A 20,686-nucleotide genomic window follows, 5' to 3' on the forward strand; every position below is an offset into this window, starting at 1 on the left:
GGCCTGATTGGTGGCGTGCTGCAGAGATGGTCCTTCTGGAAGGTTCTCGCATCTCCACAGAGGAACTCTGACTCAAGAGTCTTGGTGGTTCCAAATGTATTCCATTTAAGAATGATGGTGGCCACTGCGTACTTGGGGACCTTCAAGACTGCAGACATGTTCTGGAACCCTTCCCCCGTACCGTTCCTCGACACAATCCTGTCTTCTGAGCTCTACGGACAATTTATTTCACCTCATGGCTTGATTTGCTCTGACATGCACTGTCAACTGTGGGACCTTATATAGACAGGTGTGTGCCTTTCCAAATCATGTCCAATCAAATAAATGTCTCACAGGTGAATTCCAATCTAGTTGTAGAAACATCTCAAGGATGATCAATGGAAACAGGATGCACCTGAGCTCAATTTCGAGTCTCATAGCAAAGGGTCTGAATACTTATGTAAATAAGGTATTTCTGTTTTATATTGTGTGTAGATTGATGAGGGAAAAAATCTGTTTAATCAATTTTAGAATAAGGCTGTAACGTAACAAAATGTAGAAAAAGTGAAGGGGTCTGAATACTTTACACTATATTTTTGGGGGGCAAGTCTATGGTAAAGTGCTTTAGTGGACTCATTTTAAAAATGTGTCATTGGTTTGATATCTTACATGGTTTATGTTGTCATATGTGTAAAGTATAATTTTCTGCCTTTCAACATAACTAATAAAGATCAATCAATCAAACTCAATCAACCAATGAATGAATGATTCCTCTCTGTCTCCAGGTGCAGATGTGACAGAGCCCAACAGCTCAGACAGTCGCGGAGAACGTCTCGACTTCTTCCTCAAACAGGAAGAAGCTCTGACAATGGGCGAGGCCAACTTCCTGGGTGCCAGCGAATCAGATGGGGCAGGAGGTGGGACCGGGGGTGGGACTACACCTTCGGTAGCCAATCTGAGGGCAGCATTGATGAGTAAAAACAGCCTGCTTTCGCTACGGGCTGAGATGCTGGGAGACGATAACCCTGTACTGTTTGAATTCATGCCCAAAGGAGGACACTCCCTTTCACGTAAGTTACTGTTATAGTATGTTACACACACACACACACACACACACACACACACACACACACACACACACACACACACACACACACACACACACACACACACACACACACACACACACACACACACACACACACACACACACACTTCAACAGCACTTAACTGCTGTTTGAGTGTCACACAATACCACTGCTACAGAATCGTCATTCTCTCATTGGCTTTTGTGAATTTAGTTTTTGTGTGTGCAGGTGTGAGTGTCTATTGCATGCTGTGTGTGTGTGTGTGTGTGTGTGTGTGTGTGTGTGTGTGTGTGTGTGTGTGTGTGTGTGTGTGTGTGTGTGTGTGTGTGTGTGTGTGTGTGTGTGTGTGTGTGTGTGTGTGTGTGTGTGTGTTCAGTATGGAACAGGTCTGTGTGATGGTGCAAGAGAGGATTACTCAGTTGTGACTCAGTGAGAGAACATTGTGCTGGGATGGCTCCCGGGTGTGTGAGAAAATGTTTCCTGGATTTCTTTGCCAAAGTGTGTGTGTCAGTGTGTGTGTGGTTTCATAAAACAGGGTTTAGCCATGTTCATCTGTGTGTATGAGTGATTGAATGCTGTATTGTGAATGGGTGCATGTGGGTGTGTGTCTGAGGCCTTGAGGATGGCCTTCCATACCTTCCCTCTATCTTGGTGTAAATATAGCAGGGTGCTAGCCATTGGTATAATAAAAGCTTTTAAATCATCAACTTTAATGTTCCACTCACTGCGCCTCTCAGTCAAGTTATTTTGGACCATTGGAATATACACTAGATGACCAAAGGTATGTGGACACCTGCTTGTCGAACATCTCATACTAAAATCATGGTCATTAATATGGAGTTGGTCCCCCCTTTGCTGCTATAACAGCCTCTTCTACACTTCTGGGAAGTCTTTCAACTAGATGTTGGAACGTTGCTGTGGGGACTTGCTTCAGTTCAGCCACAAGAGCATTAGTGAGGTCGGGCACTGATGTTGGGCGATTAGGCCTGGCTCGCAATCGAAATTCCAATTCATCCCAAAGGTCTTCGATGGGGTTGAGGTCAGGGCTCTGTGCAGGCCAGTCAAGGTCTTTCACAGTGATTTCGACAAACCATTTCTGTATGGACCTCTCTTTGTGCACAGGGGCATTGTCATGCTGAAACAGGAAAGGGCCTTCCCAAAACTGTTGCCACAAAGTTGGAAGCACATAATTGTCTAGAATGTCATTGTATGCTGTAGCGTTAAGATTTCTCTTCACTGGAACTAAGTGGCCTAGCCCAAACCATGAACGACAGCCCCAGAACGTTATTCCTCCTCCACCAAACTTTACAGTTGGCATAATGCATTCGGGCAGGTAGCGTTCACTGGCATCTGCCAGAGAACGCGTTTCCACTGCTCCAGAGTCCTATGGCGGTGAGCTTTACACCACTGTGTGGTTGCTCGGCCATGGAAACCAATTTCATGATGCTCCCGACGAACATTTCTTGTGCTGACATTGCTTCCAGAGGCAGTTTGGAACTCGGTAGTGAGGGTTGCAACCGAGGACAGACCATTTTTACTCTCTACGCACTTCAGCACTCAGCGGTTCCGTTCTTCCAGCTTGTGTGGTCTACCACTTCGCGGCTGAGTTGTTGTTTCTCCTAGACGTTTCCACTTCACAATCACATCACTTACAGTTGACCAGGGCAGCTCTAGCAGGGCAGAAATTGGACAAACTGACCTGTTGTAAAGGTGGCATCTTATGACAATGCCATGTTGAAAGTCACTGTGCTCTATAGTAAGGCCATTCTACTATACATTTTTGTCTATGGAGATTGTTTGGCTGTGTGCTCGATTTTATACACCTGTCAGCAACGGGTGTGGCTGAAAGAGACAAATCCACTCATTTGAAGGGGTGTCCACATACTGCTGTATATAGTGTCTCTCCGAGTGTGTATTTATGTGTGCGTGTTTGTGTGTTTGTGTGTGTGTGTGTGTGTGTGTGTGTGTGAGGGTGCATGCATGTGTGTGTGTTTAATTTCTCTTTGCTTTCTTTGGCTGGTAATTGTCTTCTTTGTGCTGAGTTGTGTTTGTCTGTGTTTGAGGGAGATGGAGAAAGAGTCCAACTCTAAACCTGGTCATGCCCTTTTAGCTTAGCCCTGCTCTGATACAATAGGGCTGGAGACTAGGGCTTTGACTGAGTGGACCCCTACACACACACACACACACACACACACACACACACACACACACACACACACACACACACACACACACACACACACACACACACACACACACACACACACACAAACCCTCTGTTGGCTTTAAGTGAAGAGATTGAGGCGCTGTCACAGCAGGCACGCTGCCTCTCATTTGACCTGCCCCTACTGAGGGGCCTCTATCACACACACACACACACACACACACACACACACACACACACACACACACACACACACACACACACACACACACACACACACACACACACACACACACACACACACACACACACACACACACACACACAAACACACACACACACACACAACACACACACACACACACACACACACACACACACACACACACACACACAACACACACACACACGCACACAAACACTTAACACAGATCCTTGGGTAATGATATGAGTAGAATTCCAAGAATGTTATCAGTACCATTTCGTCCTTCTGAAATGTGTCTTATGTGCCTAGAAATTTATGATATGTTTAAACATGTCTCTTTATTTGAGTGTCAGTGCATTGTGAACCCTAGGGAAAGTGTTTGTTTGGCCAAACACAGCTTGAAAGCACCACACAATAGGGTGGTTTTGAGAGATGCCTTTCGGGATGGCCAACCAACCCCTCCACTGAGGTTTTCACTCTCTCTTTAAAAGAGAGATTAAAATAAACAAACATGATGTTCTTCAGAGCACTGAGGGAAGGACAAGCCTAGTGAGTTGGACAGATTGCTGCTTTCTCCCCTCAGTACAACCTACCCTCTATCCCTCCCCCAGGTTCTCCTTCACACTCCCTTCTGTCTCTCCTACGACCCCTTCCTCACCCCTTCCCTCTTTTACAGTCTCCTCTTCTTCCCTCCCTCTCTCATTCCTTCAGCCTGCCTCTCCATAACACCCCCCCACCTCTCCACCTCTTTAACTTCAAAGCATAGTTATTTAAATCTTTGGGAAAGTATTGATTCATCGAGCAGAGTAGTAGTGCGAGGTCACCTGCCCCATTTCACCAGCCATTGCTGCCATTATCACAACTGTGTGTGTGTGTGTGTGTGTGTGTGTGTGTGTGTGTGTGTGTGTGTGTGTGTGTGTGTGTGTGTGTGTGTGTGTGTGTGTGTGTGTGTGTGTGTGTGTGTGTGTGTGTGTGTGTGTGTGTGTGTGTGTGTGTGTGTACTAGTTTTCCTACACGATCAGGACTGCAATGTCCTAATAAGTCACCCAATAGTCCTGAAAAGGTAGGAGAACAAGAACATGTTTGAAGGGCGTGGCTCCTAATCGGCGAGGTGTCTTTCTGAGGCTCCGTATCTTTGAGTGAGCAAATTCTTGCAGTATCTCGCGAGAATTTGGGACTTCACAAATTTTCTCGTGCAGAAACCTGATTAGATATACAGCTAGTTAAACCAGAGTTAAAAGCCAAAAAGATTATATTCACAATGTCACTAAGCAAAAAACAATCAAAATGACAATATCCATTCAAATGTCAAAACATGATTTTGTCATGAGTTCAGTATTATTTACTTGATTTTGCAGACCCACTACTATGGTGTATCGTCATTAGCTAGCTAGCTAATGTTAGCAAAGGACACTAGCAGTATGATCTCTATCATTGAATCTCTTGATCCTCTCCCTGAGAATACTTTGTTCGTTATTTTTGATGTTGAGTCGTTATACACTAATACTCCACACGATGGCAGTATTGAAGCCGATGGCAGTATTTTCTTTTGTTATGTCACCCAAATGAACAACCCTCAAGTGCATACATTAGAACATTGGCTGAAATGCTAATCATATTTCAAAACTATTTCTTTATCCAAATGAAGGGTACTGCTATGGGACCCCCTATGGCTCATAACTTTGCAAATGTGCATGCAGGTTACATGGAGAAACAGTCGATTCTCAATCCTCTCAGCAACAAACATTTTGGGGAAACGGTACATTGATGATATTTTGGTTTTATGATACAAAACAGCTCCAGGCATTCCATGCTTCTTACCTCTTGTTCTGAGCACCTGAGATTCACTATGCAATCTGACACACAACAAGTAAAGTAAGTTACCTTGATCTTTTGATTTTGTGTGAGGATAATGTTCTATACACAGATATTTACAGGAAACCCATTGATTGTAACAGTTTGTTGTGGGTTGATAGCTGTCACCCACTTCCTTTGAACAACTGTTTGCCCTACAGCCAATTCTGTCCAATCAAAATAATTTGCAAAAAACAATCATATTTCCACAGAACCATGGCTGTGATGCAAAGAAAATTCAAGGAAAGGGGGTCCTAAAATGGTCAGATTTGCCGTTTAGAAAATACAAAACAAATCAAGACATGATGATCTCTTTCAAGGAAAGTCTCGCAAAAAGAAGGATTCTTGCATTCTCACTACGCGCTAATTTAAGGGAATCGTTCACAAACATGTATAATATGTTTCCGGGCCCTCCCTTGGTCGTGCTTTCATAGATTAATTGGTAACCTCTGATTTACCATCCCAAAATACCCAAAATACCCCCGCACAACGTCTCCTTGCGCCAGGTGGAAACTACAAGTGTAATGGCTGCCCTCAATGCAATGGCACTTACCAATGTAGATCCTTCAAACACCCCCAAACAGGCAAACAGATCCCAATCAAAGGTGTTATCACGTGCTCCACTAAGGCAGTTATTTATCTTAGAACCTGTCCTTGTGGTAAAAATGATGTGGGCAAAATGAAGAGCAAACTAAAAGTAAGAATCTCTGTGCATCGTAGCACCATTAGGTGGAAAACTCGATATACCCTTTGCTATATCGGCATAAAACACATCACCCTCCCTAGGAGAGGGGGTGACCTTGACAATTGGCTGTTAAAACGAGAGGCTGCCTGGATCTTTAATTTAAAGACCCTTGCTCCCTTCGAGGTCTCAAGGTAGTCTTTGATCTGAAGCCATTCTTGTGATTCTTGTGTTTTTGTCATCTATTGTAAATAATGTTTGTAGGCCTATGCAGCCAAGTTGTATCTATGATCATATGTTATCCATTCATGTTCTATTTATATCTGTAAATCAACCAATGAAATCAAGCCACAGCTGGCCATGATTATAGACACCTGTGTGTGTCCTTTCAAACTCTATATAAACTAGTGACCCGCATTGTTACTCAATATACCCTGATGGTTATTACTGTTATACAGAGGTTATTAAATGATTGCATCTGAGCTCCTAGAGTGTGAGGCCCTCCTTTTCTTTTTCAAACTCCGCTAGCCAGCACCTCGCCTAAACAGGTGTGCGTGTCTTCCGCCCTCGGCTACTGTGAGAATACTTGATGATTGTTGATGGAAACAGCGGTTCGTTTCAAATGATTTGGTTTTCAGCCTTCCCCAAACCATATCCTTAAGCTTAATCACTCAGAATGAACACTTAAACACTTAACCCTTTCAGTTGTTTCTGTTTTAACCCTTCGTGTCTGGTGATCTCTTAAGTAGGGACACTTGACAAGTAGGGACACTTGACAAGTAGGGACACATGACAAGTAGGGACACTTGACAAGTAGGGACACATGACAAGTAGGGACACTTGACAAGTAGGGACACTTGACAAGTAGGGACACTTGACAAGTAGGGACACTTGACAAATAGGGACACTTGACAAGTAGGGACACTTGACAAGTAGGGACACTTGACAAGTAGGGACACTTGTTGACTTGACATCCTTGCTAAAAGTGCTGACTTAGGAACCCCTTTGCCCTTTAACCTCTTGACAGCTGAAGGGTCAGTTTAGCCGGACCTTGGTCACATGTACGCACGAACACCAGGCCCATGTAATGCTATACTGTAATGGAAAACTGTCAATTATACAAAAAATGTTTAAAATACTCTGAAATGTTTTACTGCATCATACTCTAAATGATGGTGCATTGTGGGGACAAAATGTGGGTGGGGTAGAATTTCTGTATTTCCAATGGCACTGTAATTCCACCCAACAGAATACAGTACTGTACCATAGCTTTGGAGCACCAAAAAACCTTTTGATCACGAGTGGGTGTATGGTATTGTTGTTTCTCTCATTACCATATTTTGAGGCGTACCTTGTAAGAGGCTATATTTGTTGAGTGAGAATGCTGTAAGTCTTTGTTAAGGCCTCTAGAAGTGCAAGTGATACAAAACAAATGTTCATTAATATGCTGTAATGTTTGTCAACACTTTACTTAGCAGCCAATCTGCTTGTACCAATACCTTGTAATTACAGTAAACTACTGTAAAATACAAACGCCTCCCCTTAACAAATTTAATTCACCCATTCATTCATTAATTCCGATTATGGTAGCATTGACTTTTTTACAGTGTAAAACAGTACATTTTACGGAACTGTACTGTATGTCATTACACAGTACTTGCTTTGATGCCGTATTTATGTTACAGTAGGTGTACTGTAATATGAAATTCAGAATTTTACTTGTAAGATGCTGTTAAAATCACGCTAACCCCTTCACAATGTATAATTCACCTTCTGGAAAAACGGAAATTCTGTCTGTTAATTCTCTAATTATATCACCTTACTTAGCAGTTTTAGGTACCAGTGTTGTTTTTCTTACAATCCCCAAACACACCTGATAATTATCTAGAAAGCACATGGTAACATAGTAATTACAGAATACTGTGCTAATATCTAGTTACAATAGTAGTGCATTGCACTATACTGTATATGTCCCATATGAAACCCTTCTAGCTAGTCCTTTGTGATGTACTTAACTGTATTGTGGGGGGAAACGTTGGATCTTTTCTGGGAATTAGGAATTAGTAGTTAGAGGCCCACGTTTGCTACCTTTGTGTCCCTTTTCTGCCCCTTGACCCTTGACCCTTGCCCCAGTCAACCACCCTTCTTCTTCAACCCTTCTGCTTCACACCTGGGTTCAAATACTATTTGCTGTATTTCAATTACTTTCAGATACATTTCAGATACATATTTTAAAAATAAATATAAAAATTAACAATAAATATGAACATTTATATTTGAAATACAAATATTTAAATACACATGTATTTTAACGAGTGTAATTCAAAACTGCAATAATGGGTGCCTTCTGATATCGGGCATTTCTTGATATCAAGTTACATCCACTACTGCTCACCATTGTTCCGTGGCCGTGTTTCACGCCGGGGACAACAGTTGTTGACAACTGTAGCATTGTAGCTAAACCTAACTATTTTCCTAACCTTTGTCCTCAGTCTCCTAACCTGCCACGCTAATTCACCTAACCTGCCAGGTTAGTTATCTTAGCCTACTATATAATCAAATCATCTGTGTCGAGAAACCATCAGTCTCATAACACCGGAACTGACCAATGATAGGTATCAATAAGCTTTTCCTGATATCAGGGAACACCCATGAATTCTGATCTGCTATTACACCACATTCATTTCAACCCTGGTCTGATCTGCTTTATGTCTCTGTCTCTGTCTCTGTCTCTGTCTCTGTCTCTGTCTCTGTCTCTCTTGTGCTCTCTCTCTCTCTCTCTCTCTCTCTCTCTCTCTCTCTCTCTCTCTCTCTCTGTCTCTCTCTCTCTCTCTCTCTCTCTCTCTCTCACTGTCTCGCTCACTCTGTCTCTCTTTCGCTCTCTTGCTCTCTCGTTTCTCGCTCTCGCTCTCTCATCCCTTCCTCCTACCATTTCACCCCACTTTTCTCCTCCCCTACTGACAATGCCTGGGGTAGGGTGGAAATGGAGAGTGTGTGTATGTGTGTACGTGTGTGTCTACAGTAAGTGGGAGTGGGGGGAGGGTGGAAATGGAGAGTGTGTGTATGTGTGTACGTGTGTGTCTACAGTAAGTGGGAGTGGAGGGAGGGTGGAAATGGAGAGTGTGTGTATGTGTGTACGTGTGTGTCTACAGTAAGTGGGAGTGGAGGGAGGGTGGAAATGGAGAGTGTGTATGTGTGTACGTGTGTGTCTACAGTAAGTGGGAGTGGAGGGAGGGTGGAAATGGAGAGTGTGTGTATGTGTGTACGTGTGTGTCTACAGTAAGTGGGAGTGGAGGGAGGGTGGAAATGGAGAGTGTGTATGTGTGTACGTGTGTGTCTACAGTAAGTGGGAGTGGAGGGAGGGTGGAAATGGAGAGTGTGTGTATGTGTGTACGTGTGTGTCTACAGTAAGTGGGAGTGGAGGGAGGGTGGAAATGGAGAGTGTGTGTATGTGTGTACGTGTGTGTCTACAGTAAGTGGGAGTGGAGGGAGGGTGGAAATGGAGAGTGTGTATGTGTGTACGTGTGTGTCTACAGTAAGTGGGAGTGGAGGGAGCGGCAGTTGAACATTCCAGGAATCTGTCCATGGTGGAGCCTCATGGTTTTGTGATTGTGTCCGCTGAGGAGAGGAGAAGAGGGGAAGGGATGTCTAACCCACTGCATAACTCTAGAGACATTCCCTGAAAAACTGCCTACACACACACACACACACACACACACACACACACACACACACACACACACACACACACACACACACACACACACACACACACACACACACACACACACACACACACACACACACACACACACACACACACACACACACACACACACACACACACACACACACACACACACAGCAACACATTTATAAACGAACAACATATGGAGTTTCTTTCCATTTTCAGAAATGTTGGTAAATTTGGTCAATTTTATTGTTTAAAGAAATTATGAAAGAGATTGGTGTTTTTTCTCACTATTTAATCATGACATGTGTTTGTTTGAATTCTATCACTTGATGGTTTCATTACAGAGAGACAAATAATGTTTTTTTAAACTCTATATATCCACCTCACTCTCAGAGAAATAAGTAGTACTGCTAGGTTTTACACAGTCAAATATAACAAATAAGTATATTTTTAATAAAGTACTGTACAAATGATACATTTGTGACATACATTTATCCTTTTTTTAAATGACTCGAGGTAATATGAGATCTGTATGTAAAACATCTACATTTAGTCCTTTAGCAGATGCTCTTATCCAGAGTGATTTACAGTTCAGTCATCTGAAGATATCTAGGTGAGCCAATCACGTATCACAGTCAAATATACAGGATACGTACGTTCCATTCTAGCTAAACAATGGATATAGTGTTTTGAAACAAAAGCACATTTAATACACCTAAAATCTATTAATAAAAAATCTGATAACAGTAATATTTTACACACACATGAAGGTACCCATAAGAAATCATTTCTGGTGAAAAAAACACAAATGTGAAAAATTGGTGGAAATAGCATTTTGGAAAGAAACTCTTCTTATACACAGTATTCCCTATTTTCCATCCCAACACACTCATATTAACAGTTTTCTACACATTCAGCACATTCAGTTTAAAGCTCCCTGACACTACACACACACACACACACACACACACACACACACACACACACACACACACACACACACACACACACACACACACACACACACACACACACACACACACACACACACACACACACACACACACACACTTTCTCTTACATTGCACCAGGATCTCTATGGAAGTGTTACCTTGGATACACCTACAGTATATGTGTGAATGTGTGGGTGAGTGATATGGTATTTTAAGGATTCAGCAATCCATGTTCACTGTGTTAATCAGTTGTCTGCTACACTCTCATATAGTGAATGTTAGTGAGCCGGCCAGGTAACCCGTGATGCAAGTCCGTATTAAACGCCAGTAGGTTTTGGTTCTGCTGGGGTGTTGTGGACATGGATGGCGGATGGGGAAGCATCTGCCTCTCGTGCCAAAGTTTGCATGTTCAAATCCAGCGATAGATAGTTGATTTTGAGATTCATCCCAAACCTTAACCATTACCTTAACCATTCAGAGTTAATGCCTAACCTTAACCCTAACCTTAAAAATGTGGAGATAATGCCTAAAGTTAACTTTAAACGTTTTGAAATATTATGTTTGGAACAACTTAAAAATTGTGCGCTTGAGAAACATGGATGAACGTGTAATTCTGATGTGAGACTGTGAGAGCTAGTTGAAGGAGCAGGGTGTTTTCCTGATTAGACCGACCTTTGCTACGGTTCTCTCCCTAAAATGGATGCTCTCATAGACAGCTGCTCTAATTCAGTATTTTATATTCGAGAATACAAGATCCTCATTCGTCTTCTCAAACATCGCACAAGCACACACACGTCCGTCCTCTCTGCGTGCACGTGGGTGGAAGGAGAAGGAGAGGATGAACGAAAAAAGAGAGAGAAAAGAGAGTACCAGAGATTACTCCTAAACCTTTCCTCCTTGCTGGCAGAGGAGAGGAGAGCAAGTCTTTTTGTTCGTTCCTCCTCCTCTCCTCTCCTTTTATCTGCGTCGGGTTAGCCGTGGCGCTGCAGCTGTCTCAGTGTGCCCCCTTGCCCCCTCTCTCTCTGTGCTGCTGTTGTGTGGACGCAGACAGATGGTTGCAGTTTGTCCTGAGTGGGTGGGTGAGCCTCGTTTCCTGTGCTCCTCAGGCCTCCACCACCTCCACCACCAGCAGCAGCACCTCCGAAGTGCAACAATCCGACCAGGGGCCACAACAGGGGCCACATTTGATATCAAACAAGGGGCTGCTTCCTTCTCCTCCTCTCCTCTTCCACTTCTCCTCCCACCTCCTCTTCCACCACCCCCGCCATCCTTCCTCCGTCCGCCCACACTCCCCCTGCAGCCCTCTGAGGCCGGGCCCCTGATGGCCCCTGGATTGCGGGCTGGGGGACCCAGCGCAGCACTCCACTCACACTCAGAGGAGCTGGCTATGAATGTAGAAGAGAATCCTGAGGGTCCCGAGCCCTCTGAGCTCCCACCAGAGGTAAGCAGAAACATCCATGTTCACCCCGGGTGGAAGTTGGCCCTTAAGACACTGATCTAGGATCAGTTTATCCTCTCTAGATTATAACCTTAACAATGAGGAGGAGGAATGTAAACCTGACTTGAAATCAGTGTCCAGGGGCAACTTCATCCTACTCCTTCTGTTTTATACCCTGGCAGTAGGGGTGGGGTTGGTAGGGGGTTGTATACCCCTGGGGGCCATATCTCCCTCCACAGCCCCTCTAGTGTTGTGTCTTTGTTCACCCTATTCTAGCTGACTGTGTGGAATTTGTTGTGTTTCCTGTTCTTATTACTTGTGTTATTACCGGTGATATCTATTTGTCTGTCCAATCTGTCTGTCCAACCTGTCTGTCCAACCTGTCTGTCTAACCTGTCTGTCTAACCTGTCTGTCTAACCTTGGCTGTGTGTCTTTGTTCCTTTCTCATTTCCTCTGGGTGTTTTTTCATGATTTTAATTACCTTTAAATTCTATGATTTTTCCTATGCACAATCTCTTAACAAAAGCCCATAGACTACATCTAGAACCCGAGATTGCATACATCTAGTTTAGAGTTGATGGGAAGTAGTTAGCAGTGATAATTCTGGTCAAGCTCAGTTAGAGCATGGCGCTTGATAATAGATGTAATGTTGCACACATGACTGACTGGTCTGATAAAAGGTGAAACATATATTATTATTATATTATTATTGATAATAGATGTAATGTTAGGGGTCTGGTGAAACAATGTGGTCCTACAGATGCTTTACATAACAGAAAGGTTTCAGGACTGAATAGAATCAATATCGCTAGACAATAAGAGGGTCAAGAAATGACCTTCTCCATTCTGCCACTGTGGGTGTGTGAGGGTGGGTGGATGGGCATGTGCGTATGCGCTTGTGCGTGTGTGCGCGTGTGCGCGTGTGTGTGCGCGTGTGCGTGTGTGTGTGTGTGTGCGTGTGTGTGTGTGGGTGTGGGTGTGGGTGTGCGTGTGTGTGCGCATGTGCGTGTGCGCGCGCGTGTGTGTGTGTGCGTGTGCGCGTCTGTGTGTGTGTGCGCGTGTGTGTGTGTGTGTGTGTGTGTGCGTGTGTGTGTGTGTGTGTGTGTGTGTGTGTGTGTGTGTGTGTGTGTGTGTGTGTGTGTGTGTGTGTGTGTGTGTGTGTGTGTGTGTGTGTGTGTGTGTGTGTGTGTGTGTGTGTGTGTAGGAGCAGCAATTGGTTTCAGTGGACTTCCCTCCCTACAAGGCTCTTTATCTCTGTGGACAAGCCATCTGTTTGCCCAGACCATGGTGTTCTGTTCTTCAAGGAGGGAGATATGGTTAGTGTAGGTGGAGGAGGAGGGGTAGGCTTTAGTTTGGGGATGAACACACACACCCATAGGGAGGGGTCGTTGAACAAACAAAAGTTAATCTGTAACCCCCAACTAGAGATACGAATAAATATTGAATACCCTATTGTCTTCGCCCCCCCCCCGTCTCTTTCTATGTCTCTCTCGTTCTCTCGCTCTCCATTTCTTTCTCTCTTTTTATCCTAATTTCTCTCTCCCTCCACCTGTTACTTTACAGTAAAAATAGTAATGGGTGATTGTGTTGCAATTCCACACAGACCACAGACTACAGCCCTCAGATCAGACCACTCACTACAGCCCTTAGATCAGACCACACACTACAGCCCTAAGATCAGACCACACACTACAGCCCTTAGATCAGACCACACACTACAGCCCTCAGATCAGACCACACACTACAGCCCTCAGATCAGACCACTCACTACAGCCCTCAGATCAGACCACTCACTACAGCCCTCAGACCAGACCACTCACTACAGCCCTTAGATCAGACCACACACTACAGCCCTTAGATCAGACCACACACTACAGCCCTCAGATCAGACCACTCACTACAGCCCTCAGATCAGACCACTCACTACAGCCCTCAGATCAGACCACTCACTACAGCCCTCAGATCAGACCACACACTACAGCCCTTAGATCAGACCACTCACTACAGCCCTCAGATCAGACCACACACTACAGCCCTCAGATCAGACCACTCACTACAGCCCTCAGATCAGACCACTCACTACAGCCCTCAGATCAGACCACTCACTACAGCCCTCAGATCAGACCACTCACTACAGCCCTCAGATCAGACCACTCACTACAGCCCTTAGATCAGACCACTCACTACAGCCCTCAGATCAGACCACTCACTACAGCCCTCAGATCAGACCACTCACTACAGCCCTTAGATCAGACCACTCACTACAGCCCTTAGATCAGACCACACACTACAGCCCTTAGATCAGACCACTCACTACAGCCCTCAGATCAGACCACACACTACAGCCCTTCGATCAGACCACACACTACAGCCCTTAGATCAGACCACTCACTACAGCCCTCAGATCAGACCACACACTACAGCCCTCAGATCAGACCACTCACTACAGCCCTCAGATCAGACCACTCACTACAGCCCTCAGATCAGACCACTCACTACAGCCCTCAGATCAGACCACTCACTACAGCCCTCAGATCAGACCACTCACTACAGCCCTTAGATCAGACCACACACTACAGCCCTGAGATCAGACCACACACTACAGCCCTTAGATCAGACCACACACTACAGCCCTTAGATCAGACCACACACTACAGCCCTTCGATCAGACCACACACTACAGCCCTTAGATCAGACCACACACTACAGCCCTTAGATCAGACCACACACTACAGCCCTTCGATCAGACCACACACTACAGCCCTTAGATCAGACCACACACTACAGCCCTTCGATCAGACCACACACTACAGCCCTTAGATCAGACCACACACTACAGCCCTTAGATCAGACCACACCCAAACACTGATATCTTTTTCATCTATGTTTCTAATTATGTGTTTGTTTATTTGAGTTATTAATGTTGCTTTCTGACTTTTTCTCTCTTTAACACTTTGTCTTCTTTTTATGTGCCTTTTGTTTATTCAACTATATGTGAATGGTGTGTGTATGTGTGTGTGTGTGTGTGTGTGTGTGTGTGTGTGTGTGTGTGTGTGTGTGTGTGTGTGTGTGTGTGTGTGTGTGTGTGTGTGTGTGTGTGTGTGTGTGTGTGTGTGTGTGTGTGTGTGTGTGTGTGTGTGTGTGTGTGTGTGTGTGTCTCTTTCTGTGTGAGTGTGTTCACAGCTTGCCTTACCTTGCCTGCATGCCCAAATAATATTCATCCATACATTACATTGGAGCCAGGGTGTTTGTGTGTGTTAACTGTGCATCCTGTGTTGCAGGATGAAGAAGATTCTAAGCAGGGATACAACACAGGTAAGTATTGGGCCTAGAATGGGTTAATTTTAGATAGCATATACATGATCAATTCCTTAGACCATATTTCACCACTGTCACAGTATAGGTAGGAATGATTTTTCTGATCCACGACATAAGTGGTGGTCGTTCTCACCTCTTTATTTCTCATTCTCTTTCCTTCCCACACTCTTTCTTTACTCTCTCTCCTCCTCTTTCCCTCCTGCACCCTCCTCTCTTCCCCCTATTCTCATTCTCCCCTCCTCCTCCCTCTCTCTCCTCCTCTTTCCCTCCTGCCCCCTCCTCTCTTCCCCCTATTCTCATTCTCCACTCCTCCTCCTCCCTCCTCCTCCTCCTCCTCCTATAATAATAATAATAATAATATAATAATAATAATAATAATATAATATAATAATTCTAGGTAGGAATGATTTTTCTGATCCCCATAAGTGGTGGTCGTTCTCACCTCTTTATTTCTCATTCTCTTTCCTTCCCCACTCTTTCCTCTCTCTCCTCCTCTTTCCCTCCTGCACCCTCCTCTCTTCCCCCTATTCTCATTCTCCCCTCCTCCTCCCTCTCTCCTCCTCTTTCCCTCCTGCCCCATCCTCTCTTCCCCCTATTCTCATTCTCCCTCCTCCTCCTCCTCCCTCTCTCTCCTCCTCTTTCCCTCCTGCCCCCTCCCCTCTTCCCCCTATTCTCATTTCTCCCCTCCTCCTCCTCCCTCTCTCTCCTCCTCTTTCCCTCCTCCCCCCTCCTCTCTTCCCCCTATTCTCATTCTCCCCCCCTCCCCCTCCTCCTCCTCCTCCTCCTCCTCCCTCTCTCTCCTCCTCTTTCCCTCCTGCCCCCTCCTCTCTTCCCCCTATTCTCATTCTCCCCTCCTCCTCCTCCCTCTCTCTCCTCCTCTTTCCCTCCTGCCCCCTCCTCTCTTCCCCCTATTCTCATTCTCCCCTCCTCCTCCTCCCTCTCTCCTCCTCTTTCCCTCCTGCCACCTCCTCTCTTCCTCCTATTCTCATTCTCCGCTCCTCCTCCCTCTCTCTCCTCCTCTTTCCCTCCTGCCCCCTCCTCTCTTCCCCCTATTCTCATTCTCCCCTCCTCCTCCTCCCTCTCTCCTCCTCTTTCCCTCCTGCCCCTCCTCTCTTCCCCCTATTCTCATTCTCCCCTCCTCCTTCTCCCTCTCTCTCCTCCTCTTTCCCTCCTGCCCCCTCCTCTCTTCCCCCTATTCTCATTCTCCCCTCCTCCTCCTCCTCCCTCTCTCTCCTTCTTCTGCTCCTCTCTCTCAGTTCTGGAGTGTGGTCCATCTCCCATGGAGAGGGATCAGATGGCTGAAGGGAGGCATGGTGTGTCCAGGGTGGACGTGTCAGCAGGTAGGGGGAGAGGGGCCTTGTCGGGGCCTGCTTGGCCACAGGAGCTGGCCTGCTCCCTGTGCAAACGGCTGTTCAGCAGCCTGGAGCATCTCAGGGAGCATGAGTACCGCCACACCCTGTCTCTCACAGCCCTCTCCCTGGACTGGCCTGACCCACAAGGCCCCTTAGCCGACCACCACAACCAGACTCAAGCCTACTCTCAGGGCCTCATTCATTCCCAGTCTCTCTATTGCCTCCCGGTGGCCGAGCATTTTCCACCACGGTACCTCTGCTCCCAGTGTCCAGCCACCTTCACGCTCAAGTCCAATGCAGACCGGCATGAGAAGACCATCCACTTCAAGAGGAAGCTGATGCAGTGCACCTACTGTCTGAAACAGTTCAGAGACCGTACTGATCTACACAGACACCTCTCCTCCGTACACTCCAGAGAGAGAGGCCACTCTTGCCCAGCCTGTGCCAAGGCATTCAGTACCCAAAAGAACCTGGCCACGCACGTCAAGGTGTGCTACCAGCTGGGGTTAGAGTCAGAGTCAGGGAGAGGGGTCGGCATGGGGGTGGGGCAGGGTGGGGTTACTGAGAGACTGTGGGGCTTGCATCATGAGATGAAGGTAGACGCCCATAGCAACCATAATAATCATCATCACCATGTGAATGTGGTCGATTGAGCATGGATGCATACAGAGACACACACACACACACACACACACACACACACACACACACACACACACACACACACACACACACACACACACACACACACACACACACACACACACACACACACACACACACACACACACACAAAGACATTATACCCATGTCGATGAATGACCTGTGGTCTCATTGCACTGAAGAGGATCACTTCCTCCCTAAACCGGTATCTCTCTTCCCATTGGATGAGAGTAGATCTGAGTGGGCCCAATTGGGGTTAAATGTTAGAGCACTTATATATTTTCTACTACCGGTCTAATATTTGTACATTTATAAGACTAAAGAGTGATCTTTCATAAAAAGTTTGGTTTTTACATACACTACATCACCAAAAGTATGTGGACACCTGCTCGTCAAACATCTCATTCCAAAATAATGGGCATTAATACGGAGTTTGTCCCCCCTTTGCTGCTATAACAGCCTCTAATTTTCTGGAAAGTCTTTCAACTAGATGTTGGAACATTACTGTGGGGACCTGCTTCCATTCAGCCACTAGAGCATTAGTGAGTTCGGGCACTGATGTTGGGCGATTAGTCCTGGCTCGCAGTCAGCATTCCAATTCATCCCAAAGGTGTTCGATAGAGTTGAGGTCAGGGCTCTGTGCAGGCCAGTCAAGGTCTTCCATGGCAATCTCAACAAGACATTTCTGTATGGACCTCTCTTTGTGCACGGGGGTATTGTCATGCTGAAACAGGAAAGGGCCTTCCCCAAACTGTTGCAACAAAGTTGGATACACATAATCGTCTAGAATGTCATTGTATACTGTAGCATTAAGATTTCCCTTCACTGGAACTAAGAGGCCTAGCCTGAACCATGAAAAACAGCCCCAGACCATTATTCCTCATCCACTAAACTTTACAGTTGGCGCTATGCATTCAGGAAGGTAACGTTCGCCTGGCATTCGTTAAACCCAGATTTGTCCTTCGGACTGCCAGATGGTGAAGCTTGATTCATCACTCCAGAGAATGTGTCTACTGCTCCAGAGTCCAATGGCGGCGAGCTTTACACCACTCCAGCCAACGCTTGGCATTGCGCATGGTGATCTTAGGTTTGTGTGCGGCTGCTCGGCCATGGAAACCCATTTCACAAATCTTCCGACGAACAGTTCTTGTGCTTCCAGAGGCAGTTTGGAACTCGGTAGTGAGTGTTGCAACCGAGGACAGACCATTTTTGCGCACTCTGCGCTTCAGCACTCGGTGGTCCTGTTCTGTCAGCTTGTGTGGCCTACTACATGGTGGCTGAGCCGTTGTTGTTCCTAGACATTTCCACTTCACAATAACAGCAGAAATTTGCTGAACTGACTTGTTGTTGTTTGTCTGTGGAGATCCTGGCTGTGTGCTCCTGTCAGCGACAGTTGTGGCTGAAATAGCCGAATCCACTCATTTGAAGGGGTGTCCACATACTTTTGTAAATACTGTACAGTGTATGTAGGCGGCGGCCTATATTTTGAAGAAGCCTTTAGGCATCTTTTTAAAAACCACAATTGCTATGCAAAGTGACCAGTGAAAATGTACTGTAACGGCTCACCTGAGTTCCAGCTTTGTTTTATTATGTATCAATATGTGTTTGTTTGTCTGTCTGTTTGTCATTCTGTACAGCTGTCACTTGCTTATGGAGTGCATTGATTGAACGATCAGGGGTGCTCATATCACATTGTTGGTGCTGTTGTTGGAGATAGCTCTGGGTAGAATCAGGTCTAGAATCAGCTTACCTTTGTTAAATCCTCATCGTAACCATCAGTGGGAAAGCACAAAACTGACCTTAGAGTGTATAGCCAAACCTTTTTTCTTCTACTTGGGTTCTTGTGGTGTTTATTCTATCCCACAGCCCCCTGTCTCCCTCTGTGTCGCCAGCTGAAGCTCTCTTCTCCATATTAGGAAGGGAGATTTGGATCTCCTACTCTTTACATACCACTAAAACTGCTCATAAACTGACCCCTAGTCACCACACATCAGCACCACCTGCAGGTAATCATATGTACTACACATTCCCTGTCAGCGTTGATTCTGTACACTAACATCAGAGGTTTGTTCTGGGAGCGGAGTGCCCTCCAGTCTGAAACAATGCTACAATAATCTGTTTGTAACCTTCAAATCAGGAAGTGTCATTGAGATAACACATGTCAGATGTAAAAACAGAGGTCCCTCATACATTCAGAGCAGGCCTACAATTTTTATTTTTTTACCTTTATTTAACCAGGCAAGTCAGTTAAGAACACATTCTTATTTTCAATGACGGCCTGGGAACAGTGGGTTAACTGCCTGTTCAGGGGCAGAACGACAGCTTGTCAGCTCAGGGGTTTGAACTTGCAACCTTCCGGTTACTAGTCCTTCCGGTTACTAGTCCAACGCTCTAACCACTAGGCTGCCGCCCCGAACAATAAGTTCACATGTGACACATACAACAGCCCTGAGAGGGTAACGTTCATGCAAATGGTTTTGCACTGAATTATGCCTAGTTGGATTTGAGGAAAGGTATTGATCTATGTTTCTGCACACGGAGTTCCTCTCCTTTATCTGTTTTGATAAAGCTTTTTGGGCTTCTGAGTGGCGCAGCGGTCTAAGGCCCTGCATCTCACTGCGAGAGGCATCACTACAGACCCTGGTTTGATTCTAGTCTGTATCACAACTGGCCGAGATCATGGAGTCCCATAGGGCGGTGCACAGTTGTTAGGGGAGTGTTTGGCAGAGCGTCGTCTGGGTTAAAGGAGGGTTTGGCAGAGCGTCGTCTGGGTTAAAGGAGGGTTTGGCCGAGCGTCGTCCGGGTTAAAGGAGGGTTTGGCAGAGCGTCGTCCGGGTTAAAGGAGGGTTTGGCAGAGCGTCGTCCGGGTTAAAGGAGGGTTTGGCAGAGCGTCGTCCGGGTTAAAGGAGGGTTTGGCCGAGCGTCGTCCGGGTTAAAGGAGGGTTTGGCAGAGCGTCGTCAGGGTTAAAGGAGGGTTTGGCAGAGCGTCGTCCGGGTTAAAGGAGGGTTTGGCTGAGCGTCGTCCGGGTTAAAGGAGGGTTTGGCTGAGCGTCGTCCGGGTTAAAGGAGGTTTTGGCAGAGCGTCGTCCCGGTTAAAGGAGGGTTTGGCAGAGCGTCGTCCGGGTTAAAGGAGGGTTTGGCTGAGCGTCGTCCGGCTTAAAGGAGGGTTTGGCAGAGCGTCGTCCGGGTTAAAGGAGGGTTTGGCAGAGCGTCGTCCGGGTTAAAGGAGGGTTTGGCCGAGCGTCGTCCGGGTTAAAGGAGGGTTTGGCAGAGCGTCGTCAGGGTTAAAGGAGGG

General features: G+C 45.9%; 1 protein-coding gene across 1 annotated transcript in view; it reads left to right on the plus strand.

The window, feature by feature from the left end:
* Positions 1-20,686, plus strand: part of LOC118378089 (zinc finger and BTB domain-containing protein 46-like) — a 91,624-nt gene that overhangs the window by 46,472 nt on the left and 24,466 nt on the right. The window contains exon 3 of the mRNA XM_052481884.1: positions 765-1,049. Within this exon, the coding sequence (XP_052337844.1) occupies positions 765-1,049 (285 nt within the window). The remainder of the gene's footprint in view (positions 1-764; positions 1,050-20,686) is intronic.

The sequence above is a fragment of the Oncorhynchus keta genome, chromosome 27 (assembly GCF_023373465.1).
Source record: "Oncorhynchus keta strain PuntledgeMale-10-30-2019 chromosome 27, Oket_V2, whole genome shotgun sequence".
NCBI classification, from domain to species: Eukaryota; Metazoa; Chordata; class Actinopteri; order Salmoniformes; family Salmonidae; genus Oncorhynchus; species Oncorhynchus keta.